Here is a 14,335-nt window from a genome sequence, read left to right on the forward strand (position 1 = left end):
CATGTGTGCAGAGTCCAGACATGTCTCCTCACAGCTGAAGCTGCTCATATCCACACCAACCTCCCACTCCACTTGGGCTTGGATCCCCACTGGATCTTCTAAGTGACCTCACTAAGTCGGTCAGCAGCATTCCACACGGAAATGTTATGCTCAGCACAATGTATTATTTACTTGTTTCTCAAATACACAAAGCATTTCATAAACTAAGTTACCAAAACTGAAGGTCTACTGCTGAGATTTAATCTGTGTACCTGAAGCTCTAAATTTGCTGCAATCCAATATGCTTCCAGGACCACAGGGGCATATCACATCTTTACCAGCAATAAGGCCTGCACCACTGGCCAGTCCAGTGTGGAAATTGAGCATATGGAGGACTTTGCATCCCAGTTACAAGCTGGGCATTCTAGACTTCACTCCATTTGGAGGGAAGCAGCTTAAAGCTGAGCATAAGGGCATACTGCAAAATCCCTATGTGAGATGCAAGGCAAGCTCTCACCAAAAGGAACCCTTTGGTGCATAAATACATCAGTCCCCTTACACTGGCTAGTCTCTCCAAGCTTAAGCAAACATTGTACAACGACCGAGTTACTTTGAATAAACTCCCCACGATTCGATCAGTCTCCAAGAGCAGGAATTCATCACAGCTCTCATTTAAATGTTCTGCTCAGGCAAAGTAGCTGTGCATCCCCTCAGCAGCATTTACAAGAGAAGGGCACAGGTCTCAGAACTAAATGCCATTTTCTCACACGTTGCTCAGAGCACACAGCACCAGACCACTGGGTAGGCTTACAGGCACTTTTTACAGGATATAAACAATTATTTGAGAGGAATTTTAATTTTTGAAGTCAAGAAACCATTATGGATCTTCAAATATTTGGGAGAATTTTAATGGCATTTCATCTTTCCAGGAGACAGTAGTAAAGCAAAAAAAAAAAAAAAAAGAACGTAAAATCCATTTTCTACTGTTCATCTTTGGGGAAAAGCAAGCAAGCACATACGCACTTTGAGAAAGGACAACACACAACAGGAAGGGCATGCTTTTATAACCCAAGCCACTTCTAAATTAATATTTTTCTTAATCTTGTTTTTATTGATTTTTTTCCAAGTGGCAAAAAAATAGTTTATTTGTTTATTTTGGGAAGGCAAGTATGCAGATCATTTGAAGACACATATAATTTAGTCATGAAAAGCAGTGAGTTAAACATCTGAACAGTACCAATCCTCTTGTTAAATGATTGTGTGGAGTTTCCTAATTAAAGTACATGGAGAATTTGGAACGGTTTATTAGAAGATACAGGACCTAGTTTAAATGATAGGGTAGCATTCTTTTCCTCCAATAAGGTCCAGAATGATTTTGTTTAAATTCTATATTTGTGACACTCAGAGCAAAAATGCTTATCTGACAGAGAAATGAAAAATAAGTTTCTAGAGGTTAAATTAACAAATCCCACTGCTTTTGTAACCTACTTGTTGCTCTTTCTACTGCTGATACTTCCCCAGTGGAGTCCACTGATCTAGGGAATTGCTCAAGAACAAAGGAATCAGCAGTCATGCCTACAGTTCAAGCTTTACAGAGTGCTCTTTCAAAATCTGCATGACTGCACATATGGCTCCTAGTTTAATGCATATGAAGGATGATCAAAGTGGCATACTAAGGAAGCTGGCTGTACAAAGGAAAAAACAAAGATTAAAACCAAAGACCTTCACATAACTGAAAAATGGGACTGGCAAAAGACTAAGACAAGAATAAAACAAAGGAAAAACAGATGAACATATACGTAAGAAAAATATGTCCAAAGATCAAGGACTAGAAGAAGATCAACAGGGACCAGAAGAGGATCTTCTGAGATTTGAACTAACCACATACAGTAACAGAATACAAAGAAGAACCTTCAGATACTGTTTTACTACAGTTGTACCACAGAGATTAAAAAAATATGATCCAACAGTCTGCCAACACACAGACTCATTTTGGCACAATTGAAATAATTTGAAATATTAAACTAGGTCCTTTAAACAAGGTAAATGAATATCTTGAGACCACACTTAGAAATTCCCCTGGAAGAGTTTAATAACATCATAAGCTCTATGAACATTCTGAGGATAAGGAAATGGAATAAAGGAATAAAATATTTTTTTTAAAAAAAAAAGAACAGGAACTAAAGGATACTTATAAAAACCCTCTGAAATGAAGAAATTAAAAGCCTAAGTATGCGCTAGCTTCTTTATCTTTCATGCCTACATTACAATAGAGGAAGTCCTCAAGTTCTGGTTTGGACCTCATTCCTATAGTTATCTGAATGTGGTTCTTCAAGGTGTTATTATCAGATATGGTTGTAACTGGACTTCCACCACTACACTTAAAATACTCAAATTTACTTACCCTTTACATCAGACTGTCATGAAAGCCTCCCTGATGCCTGTTAGAATGAAATTCAATCTTTCATGTCTGGAAATAAGACGTGTCTCAATCCCACCAAGACTGAATTGCCATTGATTGTTAAAAAACAGAGATGTGGGAGGCAGAAATTTCCCTCACTAGGTCACGTATTCTGGCATTCGGAGGCTGCCACAGACCCTTAGACGGGAGTCCCACCTTTCCAAAGTCTAAACAAAGCTCCTGCACAGCTGGCCTTTGTTTTTACCTCTCTGACAAATACTGCCAAATAACACATTTGAATTCTGTATGTCATGTAGTAATCCTTACTTGCAGGCTTGATAAAAGTACACTTACCCTGCCATTTACTGTTTTTTTCTGCTGTCAATAAACTGCCTTCCCGTTAGATTCAGAAAACAGTAGGCAAATTTATTGAATTATTTAAATAATTACTTAAATAGTTGAGACAAAATTGTTAACTTGCCACACTTAGTTCACTAACTTCTTGTTCATGACTGGTTTGATTTCCAGAAAAGTTTCCTTGCATTTGCTAGACCCAAAGAAATATCCAAAAAGCAAAAGACTATTTCATTGCACATTAATCTTGTCAGATTTAAAGGAGACTGCTACAACTTCTCATGTTGTAGTGTTGTAGGACTAATATGCATAACCTGGGAAATAAGTTCTAAATCTATTAAAATCCAGACTGAATTCACGATTTTTTAGCCTATTAGTCTAATTCTAAAAGCATTCTTTTCATAGATTTTAATTATGCCAGAATTAGAAGTAAATGGTTTACAAGAAAGCCCTCTTCAGCTGCTAATCAACAAGGCCTTTTTTTTTTTTTAAAAACCATAGATGAGAAAATAGGAATTTTCAAAGGCAACTCACAAAAACACCTGCTTTATTTCTCTCTCTAGGTCTGCTTAGGCACAGGTGTTTCTCAGTGGGAGCTGCTACTATAGTAATAATTTTTAGCCAAATGTCCAGTCAGATGTAGATTAAGCCAGAGAAAAGCAACTCAAAGGGAATTCAGCTCACGAAAACAAAGGTTCTTCTTAGACAGATGGTGGAAATAAGTATAAAGAAAATGCAGCTGATAGAAAAATGCCTGATAATAAAATGCATAATGTAACACAGTCTTACTGCTTCAAAACTCTATACAGCATTGTACTGTATATTACCAATTGTTACTTTTGACCATACCAGAAAAGATCACTTAACTATAGGCAGGAAAAAAGCTACATCAGGATAGTAGCCATGGCAAAATCTTAACCAAAGGCTCATGCCAGTTAGTTATTACTGCTCGATGTTTCTCACCATTGAAAATAAATTCTTGACCCATATTGCATGCTGCTGTCCCTTGGGAGTGAGGGCAGGGGGTGAAGTGGATGATGGCAATAATGGTAAATAAGGCATTTGTTAAATGATACATTTATTGTAACTTCATCACTATAAGCACAAATGTTTATCAGCCTTTCACGGCAGCCAAAGCTGGCCCCTGATTATTCCTGTGGGTAGTAAATTACACATAGCTGCCAAATCCAGAGAAATGCATGTGCGCATACTTATTTTTATTCTTTTAATTTTGCACTTTCTTGGGCAACTCTGCATTGTTTCATACGTCTGCTCAGTACAAGTTGATTAATGCTGACATACAGATAGGATGGAACAAAAAACTTGTTACCAATCATTTATGATGATTGTAATCCACGATAAGTATGTCTTGAAAGGGTTGAATAACAAAATAACAGGAGCTATTGTACTCCTCTCCATTCATTAAAGAGGGATTGAGTAGTAGATTCCAAAATTATTCTCTTTTACTCATAACAAATTTCCTCACACCTAAAAGGTGCTAGGGGATCTAGCATTGTTCAGGAAGCAATAGCCTTGCATGAACCAAAAGCATATTATACATAATTATTCAGCTATCAAAACCCAATTGCACTTTATGTTCCTTCCCAGACATTACCTACTTAAAAATGAGGTTGGGGTGGGGAAGTAAAACCCTATATTATTTCCAAAAGCGGAACAGATTACGCTAAATACTGATGAAATTTGTAAGCAGTTGCATGAAGCTAAGCAGTCGCTGGCTATACACAAGTAAAATGGCGACACCCAGTGGGAATAATGCTACATAAAATAGTTCTTTTAAAAAGACTGAAGAAATGTTATCCTCTCATTTTGTGTTTTTGTTTGTTCAGTAATAGAAATTCTGTGTAATTTGTGGATCTGCATATTAGCTTTGGGAAAGAAAGAAAAAGAGGTGCATGTCAGTTACAGAAAAATAATGTTGCATTAAATTGTACTTCTCTAGAATTACCTCAAAGTTTTATGGTGCCTTATCCCACTACAGTTTTGCCCTAATTTTTTTTTATTCTGTTACAGTCTCTTGAACGTGAATGGCAACTAGGTATTAACTTCCCTTGCTGCCTGTAAAACATCACCCCGTTAAAATCAGCAAGTATTCTCGTTCTACACAGTCAAGGCCAAGAGGTAAGATTGGTTTCGGTTGCCACATTAAAAATGAATTAACACCTATTAAAAAAAAAAAAAAAGAAGTTGCTCACCCTGCTTTTGTATGCAGCTGGACTAAACTTTAAGAACAGCTGCCATGAAGAACTCTGCCATTTCCAGGAAAATACCAATAGCCCCCATCTTCTCCGGCTCTGCACAGCTCAGATGCAGTGTTGCAGGCCTCACTTACCCTAGTGCAGCTAATTCAGCCCCTGCAGCACCAAGCTCTGGGCGGGCAGATCCAGCCAGGAAGATCTAAGGGCAAAATGTTCTTTAGACGCACTTTATCTAGAAAGAGAGTGGCCGCTGTCAAAGACAGGCAACAAAGCCACAATCCCTGTAGTCTGGTGGATCAGGGGACATAACTGGTTCATCCAGATGGTCCGACCTGCACTACAAGCAGGACTGGGCACAGCACCCTGCAGCCAGATGTGAACAGGGACAGCAGGGACCCACACCCGCAGGCTTCCCCCCGAAGCCACAGCACCCCGTCCTCCCTGCACCCAGTAATCCCTGAGGCATAGCTACGATGTAGTTACCTGGAGGACAGTGATCAAAGCTGCCAGCAGCTCCTTTTCCTATTTGCACACAAAAAGCTCTTGATGTACCACTGAAAAAAGCAGATAAACCAATTCATGCAACATGGGGAAAAGCTCAGCTCTTCTTAACATCCAGCAGAGAATAAGCGCCCACTGTCACATACCTGTTTCTTTTTCTCATACAGACAAGAGAAGCAGAAAGCTGCCACTCCTGGATGGCTGCATATAAACTACAGAAGAAAACCAGGACACATGCACAGCAAAATGTGCAAACTGCTCTAATTGTTACTTGAGTTGAAAGTTTTGATGTACCTTAGGATTGCTGATGTTTTCAGCCAATCAGGTGCTTGATACTTGAAAGTTAGGAGCAAATTTTAGTTCTGGTTAATATTTCCACTAGTTCTGTTAAAATATTATGAAAAATATTATTATACCCTAACTTTACCAGTCCTTTTGAACTATTATGAGAAGCATACATCATCCAACAGAGGGCTTACACTGTAACTAACAAGCTTGCATGAGCTGGAAACATTGGAAGGTCAGCACAGGGAGTCAGAGGCTGTGCAGCACAGTTGCTTCTAAATTGAACTGCGTTGTATTGTTTGCTTGGGGCCTCCAAGAAACCCCAGAGAACAATAGTTACAAGTGAATTCAAACAAGACATTTCCTTTTCTCTTCTCTCCAGAATTGACTTTTTTCTGGTAAGGAATGAGGCTCTGCTCACATTCACAAATTGCTAGAACCTAGGTTCTAAGCTTTAACTGGCATGACTCTATCATTTGCAAAGCTTCAAGCAGGCACCCCCCATCTCAAACCAATGCTTGTGTGAAAGTGTGTCAGGAGATTGAATTTGATCATATCAAAACACAGTTTGGGGCATACCCTTGGCATTTTGTCTGTTCTTTTATGGAACATTGTATCTTACATAGTACCTATACCTTGTATAGTTTATTTAGACCAGAGATAAAGAAAAAAAGAAAAAGAAAAAAAAAAAACAAAAAAGCATGGTTAGTGTTCAGGCATAAACTCACAAGAATAAATGCAAGCATAAGCTCCATCTTGTATTTATTTAGTTTTGACATCAGGCACAATATACTTGTACTTTCCAAACTGAGAGATGCATAAACCCAGTTCTGAAGAATCTACATCAAAAGCAGAGTACAGAAAGCTACCTAGGATATAGTTTAAAAACAAAACAAAACAAAAACATATTACATACATTCCTTTCTTTTTTTAATGGGTAAAACTCTTCCCAGATTCTGAGGCTCATTACCATCAACCAGTTTTCCACAAATACTGTGGCATAGTTCAAAATCCTTCTGAATTTCAGGCCTTTCATCTGGACTCACAGCAGGTAAGCAAAGTACCATTCCCAAAGAAACCTTATTTGGACCACAGCGCATGCAGGGATCGTGATTCGAGACAGAAGAGCCCAACAGCTATAGAGGCCCTTGATGCAGACCAGCGTCATCACCCTGGGACAGTCTGCACCAGCAGAGGTATCATCCGACACTCTGGGGGCACAAAAGTCTCCTCTCCCAACCCATTCTCCTACAGAGGGAAACTAGCTCCCCCAAGACACTGGTGCCAATCCAGCAACCCTCCTGCAACCCAGGCCTGATCCAAACGCTTCCTATCAGACCATTTGGCAAAACCCAAACGCCCAAGACTTTGACTCTTCCAGACCACGGAAACAAATCCTCATTGTCTTTTTCAGTTTCCCCATCACGCTGAATGTTGTGAGGATGAGCTAAACTTATACTCAAAATATATGATGCAACATATGCTGTAGGGTTGTAAAAATAACATGCATAATTTGCAGTGGAATTCTTATGCAAAGTATATTAATAAAAAAAATGAAAGTAATTTTCTTAAATACAACACTTTGTCAAGTTTTGTATTATTTCACATCCAAAATATGTAAACCTCTGACGTTCATAACTGGTCAAGAGTTTCTCTGGTTATACATGAATGCCTCAACTCTTAAATTTAGAGCAAGTGTCATTCTGCACTTTCCTCTATCCCTCATGCCCAGGTCTTCTTTCTTGCAGATGTTTTGTAACTGCTAAGTGTCTCCCAAAGCACATCTTCATTCTGAACACATAGCATACTAAACAGAAAGCACAGCATTTACTTATCAAAAAAGTGTTTTGTTTTTTTTTTATAGTAGATGTCTTTCTTCAACTATAGCTCAATAAAATCATTAGAAAAAATGACAAACAATATCTTGCAACTTTTTTTATTTTATTAAATAGAAAAGCATTCTTAAACTCCCTTCATGGGAGCTATGAATAACAATAGATTTCAGGTTTTAGGCAAATATAGTTCTTTTTTGTAAATAACAACTTAGGAGAAAAAGGGGCTAATATGAGTGACTAACTAAAAAAAACCTCTGCGTTTGGATGATATTCCAGTTTATTTTCTATCATTCTAGCAACTGCTGAGCATGTACAATGACACAAAATTCCACACAGGTTAATCCTAAAACTGGATCAATAGTACTACTGAGTAATAAGAATACTCTGTTTTGACAATCTACTATACGTATGAAAGGCACTCCCAGGTATGGATAACCACCCCAAGGGAACATTACTCTGAACTGGATAGTAACTTGTACCTTACAATTACAGGTTCTTTACAGACTGGAACACCTTTTTTCTTTTTTAATTATTATTTCTATATCCTGTGTGGCGAAGAACTTTCTCCACACCAATATCACTGACATGTTATGTAGAACTCAGCACCTTCAAAAAAAATACCCAATTCTGCTTCCATGGACAGATGCAAAGATTTTTATTTCATAAATTCACTTTTCCTGCACGTCTGCAAAAGAAAAACATGGTTAAAACAGGCAGAATGTACCGTTTAACTACAAATAAAACATTTGCTATGACATGATGTAAGTAGTACTTCATGACATAAACAGTATTTTCACAGAACAAATGCAGTAGTTATGACGATATCCATGTTTAAGTTTATATGGCAGAATGGCCATATAAAAGTTTGAAAGCACGGTATGTGTCCTTAAAATGGATGAAAAGAAACAGCTTTATAACGTGCCACTTCTGTGCATGGACTGTAAAACTATTTTATGTTATGCAAGTCACGAATTCTTGGGTCATCTGTCCTTCGTTCACCAGGTCTGATCCTTTCCTTAGCGACAAGAGGCAAGCTGGGAGCTCTGCAGTGTTATTTTGGGCGTAGTATTTAAATGAGGCCTACTAAGCCAGCTCACGGAGCCTCACGTCGCCTGAACACCGAAGTTACTCAGCATTTGACAACGCAGGCGAGATGCGCGGTGTAAGCAGGGCTGAAACAGCAAAGGGACTGGAAAAGACGTGACAGAGCTTTTCCCTAATTTTTTTTTTTCCTGTAATTCCGATGGCAAAGCTAACCAGCCCCCAGAGGCCCTCACGACAGCGCAGCTCAGCGTTACCTTCCCAGAGCAGGCGGCCGCCCTGCCGCCGCAGGAACTTGTACCAGAAGGGGCTGGCGGCCTCCTCGCCGGGCAGCAGCACCTCCCCCAGCCACAGCGCCGGCTCCTGCGCCGACAGCGCCGCCGCCCGCGCCGGCTTCATGGGCACGGCGCGCTGCGGGTCCCACTGGCCCAGCTCCGGCCGCGAGCCGGCCACCAGCACCGCGCCGTCGCCCTCCGCCATGCGGCCGGGCAGCACCACGCCGAAGCGGAACAGCATGGCGGCCCGGCGGGGCTGGCGGCTGGGTCTCGCCGCCCTCCCTTCAGGCCGCCCCGCCGCCGCCAGGGGGCCGCTCCGTGCCGCGGGGGCCGCCGGCCTTCCGGGGCGGGGCGGGGACGGCGACGGGAACGCCTCGGGGCGGCCCTGAGGGGCGGGCGGCGGCGGTGGGCCTTACCCGGCTCAGCTGCTGTGAGCACAGGGTGCTCGTCGTGCAGGGAGTGGAGGGGGCTGCAGTTAGGCCTGAGGGACTTGCTTCACTTAGTGCAGCGCACACGTTGTTAAATTCCTGCTGTCGTGCAGCGTTACAAGCAATTCTCAAGGAATAGTCTCAAATAAAGCCTAAGTGTTCAGGGCGTTGGTATCTTCTCTGTTTACATCTTTTCACCCAGATATATGAAGCACAGGGGAGAAATGTTAACAAAGCTTCCTTAAAAACACCTCCCAGCTGCATGCATTCAGGTCTGCCCTGCTGGCTGTAATCGGGCAACTCCTGCCCGTAGCAATACTCAGGGCTTACACACAGACTGAGAAAAAAGGATGCGATCCAACCGTTTATAGGACGGTCCTTGTCCGAATACACCCGCTGCAGAAGCATTTAAGGACAGAAACAGAGGAGCAGTAACTTTATGTAGGTCAGGTTCTGGGAACAGGATGAAAGCCATTCAGCGAGTCAAAAGAAACCCTGCCTCAGAAGGTGGCTGCTTGCTTCCTGCGTTCAGTGGTGATGACACGCCGAAGAGTATGTGCAGCCAAATTTATTTTTAAGAATGCTTTAGCTTGTTTTCCCTGATCCTCATTGAACTGGTGTAAGTGACATGCCACCACTGTCCCAGATGTCACCAAAGCTGAGGGAATTCTGGCAGTCCTCCCTGCTTTTCCTCTAGCACCAGCCCTCACTGGAGCACTGCTGCTTTTGTCGAACAAAGCAACACATTTTAATCCTTGCTTTTGCTCAACCTTACAGTCAAGTCACCCGTAACCTATCTCATAATCTTCTTTCAAATATCTACTCCTTTAGCATACGCCTTCATTGTAGTATTATGGGCAATACAGAATGTAACGATAAACTTAGGTTTTCTATCCCAAAAATCAAGCCTGAAGGTAGTCTTAAAAGCATCTTGCATCTATCTAAAACCATATGCTGCCGTTCATTCCAGGCATCATTCAAGCCAAGAAATGAAAGGATCCAACAATCTGATAATGTAGTTCCTGGCTGTGGTCTAAACCTTAATGTAAAAAGACCAGCAACACATATGTAAAGACAAATATTAACTTTTTTTGTGCCTGTAAATCCTGAGTCCTCACCTTAGACCTGTGAGCCATGTGGAACCATAAAGATTTTTAGTCTTGTGCAAAATCCTAGGCTTAAAACTAATTTAATCCATTTCTTCTCCAGCTTCTGCTTTAATCAATTTTGGGCCTGCCAATATTGGGTGTTGGATTAAGGTTAAAGATGGCAGGGAGTGTCAAGTTTGACTCCCTGCACATTCCTCAGAAACCCACACGGTCAAGATGAGTGTTTGGGACTGAGAGTGACTGTCAGTTGTGAGTCTCCAGGTTATACCTAAATAAATGAGGGGGCCATTCTCACAGAGTAGTAAGTGAAGACTTAGGCTTTTTTTTTGGTTGGATTGTAAATGGACTATGGCTGTATAGCTTTCCAGACTGCGGTTATAGTTCAGATTAGGGTTAGCACTGAGAGAGAAAACAAGAAAGGATGAAAAATTGTATTTATTGCCGAATGCTGCAAGACTGAGATAAGAATTAGAACTGGAGATTGGCTTGGGACTCTGGAGTCCTGTGGGTTGGGGACAGCACAGATAAAACAATATTTATTGAAAAATACTACCAAATTGTGGAGTGGGTGAGGTCTGCAGGCAGGATGAAGGGGATTATCATTAGATCTGGTGATCTAATTAGTACACTGGTGAGCTAAAGGTACCATAAGGTTTGGCTTCAAGCTCAGAAGCAAATTAAAATATGTGGTTTTTCCATTGCTGGCTTTGCATGGTCTATGGATTTCTCATCTCTAAACTGGCAAGAGTCAAAGGCCCATGGTGGATCTTACACATGCTGTTATTATTTGGGATTGCAGGAGTTGAAGAAGTACTTTCACTGTCGGGCCATTGCTATAACCTAAATTTAGTTTTAAGTGTGACCCTAAGGCATTAACAATAAACCAGTTTCATTTGCCAAAATGACCCCTTATCCTTGTACTGCATGACCAGCACTCTTTCCTTACAGTTCTCAATGCTATTCTCAAACTCAAAAGCCTTCACTATAAGCTGGTCATCTTTTGCAACCACAAACTCAGACAGGACCATTTCCTGGTTTTGTTGTATTAGGTCCTTGTTCCAACTTGGCAAGCCTTATAAGTCCCATCAAAAAGCTTTGGCATAAACATGCCAGAACTCTAATAATCAAATTGCTTTTAACTGTCCCAGAAGCTATTGTTAACCATTCATTCCTGGGAGAATAAACTACCATCTGAACACTGTGGCCTGTCTGAATTTTGATAATATATATTGTGCCTTTGTGTCCTTAACACCTCTTTAGGATCTAGCAGTATACTTGGACCAACACTGTCTACTGAGTGGGAGCCTAGAGCTGCTTCAGATCTAACAACAAACTAGCAACACAGCAATGTTTGTAGTTTCCTAATGCTACACAAGTCCCTACAATTTCTTCTACTGTCTTTTCATGGCGTAAAATTGTGCTGTTATTTTCATGAACTCAAGAGTTTTGAATCATTTGTTACATTCAGGAAACTTGAAAAGTAAGGCCCTTACTTACAGCAAAAGTATCATTGGCTGAAACTGTAATAAAGACAGTAGTCAAGAATTTGACAGTCCACAATTCAACTTTCCAAGTTGAATTTTTCTTCACAATTTTCTTATTTGAGAAGTGTCTACTAAATATAGAAATAGCACGCAGCTATCTGAACAACATGAACACTATTGAAATGACAGATGAACTTAATATTTCCACGGTAGGGTAGCCTGTGTCTGTAGCATGCATGTCCTTTGCTGATTGCAAACTTTTACACCATGGGCCTGTTTGCAGCTTGGCACAGCTTTATCTGTTGTCGCTGTAGAGTGATCTCAAACGATAATACTTCCAAGTAGGGAAATCTGTAGTGAAGGCAGAGTTTGAAAAACAAAACCAAAACACAGATCCTGAAAGGATCTGGTTGGAGAAGGGAAGGCATTTAGGCGTGGTTGGTTTTGTTTTGTTTTGTTTTCCCTGATTGCAAGTTTTGGTTGATGTTTAGATTAGCTGTGCTCCTTCCTAGACTAGCCTTTCTTCCCTTTTTAGGTTATTTTCTTTCTTGCAAAGATACTGAGAAAGCATTATTGCAATTTCCAAATGTTTGCTCTAATCATAGGAAAAAGAAAGGCAGCACACTGTACAGTCTTGCTGGTAAAAAGAAATACCTGTGTATTATGCAGTAAAGTGTGGAGACTGAAAACAGCTTAAAGATTTTAAGAACCTGTTGCCAGATAAGCACTATTATTCCATTTCTTTCATTTTAGGTGCTGTTTCAGGGGAGCGATAACTCCATGTGCTGTTTTAGTTACTTAGTGCTAATAGCAGCCTTTTATGCAGACTAAGCTAAGGAATTCTGGCACGACTAATCATTTCAGGAACTGTGTTGGAAAATTTTATTCAAATAATAGGTAGGAGATTTTTTTCACTTTTGCACAGAGCTTGGTATTGCATATTTCCTTAACTTAAAAATAATAATTCCTTATTTTTAAAAGTAACTAGGCAGCATAAATATGCAATAACATTACAGTAACACAGAAATAACTGTTCTAGTGGATGTGGTTTTTATAAATCCAGTAAAAATAAAAAGCCATCTCTGCATCCTCCCCAGCCTGAAACGTGTTGGAAGTTGCAGAAAGTCTCCATATAATTCACCAGAGGACCCTTTCAGTATGCCCTATCAGCCTCATCAGTGCCCAGATATCAACAAATGTCGCAGACAAACCCAGAACACAGCTAAATTCCTGCTTCAAGCAAAGTTACCCACATGGTTCTTGGACGGATGCTCTTGGGCAGCCTTATGTATTTCTTGTGGGACATCCATGCCAGGGAAGTACATCCCCAAGCAGAGCTGGAGTTCTGGTAGCCCTCGTATCAATGTGACCTCACACAAAGGGACAGAAAAGGGGCCCCGGATCTACTCAGAGGGCTTCTGTGAACTCTTAGGGGAGGAGTAAAGATTTAATGATTGCAAAGTACCTTGAGATTCTCAAGTGAAAAGTGGTATGGAACAGTAAATTGGTACTCATGATCATGTACGCTATTTGAAACCAGCCTTTTACCACCAACGGAGTGTGAGGTTTCTCATTAAAATACTTATCTCAGGAAAAAAGGAGTTTCAGGCCTTTTGCAACAAGGCACAATATAAAGCATTTGACATGGAATACCACAATTTTATTCCATTAAAGCACACTCCATAGAATGCAGTCTGACCCAAAAGTAACATGCCATTTAACAGTTTAAGTAGAATAACGTGCTTTCTTTGTGGAGACTTACACACTCCTTCCATTTTCAAAAGCAGATGCACAGGCTCTAGTAGCTGTGTTCCCACCTAACTAATGCACCATCTGTAACTGAGTATAGCTTCAGGGATTTTTGGACCCCCAGCAAATCGCTTGTTGACAGGAAGTTCCTGTATGTTATATTCCTGTGGCCATGTCAAGAAAAAGTTAGTTTTTCATTTTGTGAACGTTTTTCTTTCAACTGTTTTATGCGTGACTTCACCACGTCACACACAGCATTAGAGGGCAAAACATTTGGCATGGTCTTTACAGTCTTAGCATCACTTTAGTGTTATAAATTATGCTTAATTATTTTCTGAATATGAATGACTAAATTATTAATCTTGAATTCAGGAACAAAAAAAATCTGAAACAGTTTCTGTTGTGTAAAAGGTGAAAGAATGTTCCTGTTAGTTTACAAAGCAGCCATGGGAAAGTTAAACAAGAAAAGTTTGTTCTCGATATACTCTTGAGCAATAGATCTCATTGTTTTTTATATGCTCCTCATAAAACAAGAAATCCATTTTATTGGTGACTGACCTTATCATTTTCTTTCTTCAGTTATATTAAAAAATAATCACAACTTAAAGCCTTTTCCTTAGGCTGAAACTGGAGGAGGATCAAGCAATTATCTTTAAAGTGCAAGTAAAGGGGCAAGAG

General features: G+C 40.3%; 1 protein-coding gene across 1 annotated transcript in view; it reads right to left on the reverse strand.

Annotated features, from left to right (window-relative positions):
* The window catches only part of EPM2A (EPM2A glucan phosphatase, laforin), a 42,262-nt gene extending 32,967 nt beyond the window's left edge, over positions 1–9,295 (reverse strand). The window contains exon 1 of the mRNA XM_080586446.1: positions 8,870–9,295. Coding sequence (XP_080442572.1) covers positions 8,870–9,128 — 259 coding nt within the window. The 5' untranslated portion in view covers positions 9,129–9,295. The remainder of the gene's footprint in view (positions 1–8,869) is intronic.
* Between the last annotated feature and the right edge of the window lie 5,040 nt (positions 9,296–14,335).

Source organism: Anser brachyrhynchus (assembly GCF_964034855.1).
Source record: "Anser brachyrhynchus genome assembly, chromosome: 3".
NCBI classification, from domain to species: Eukaryota; Metazoa; Chordata; class Aves; order Anseriformes; family Anatidae; genus Anser; species Anser brachyrhynchus.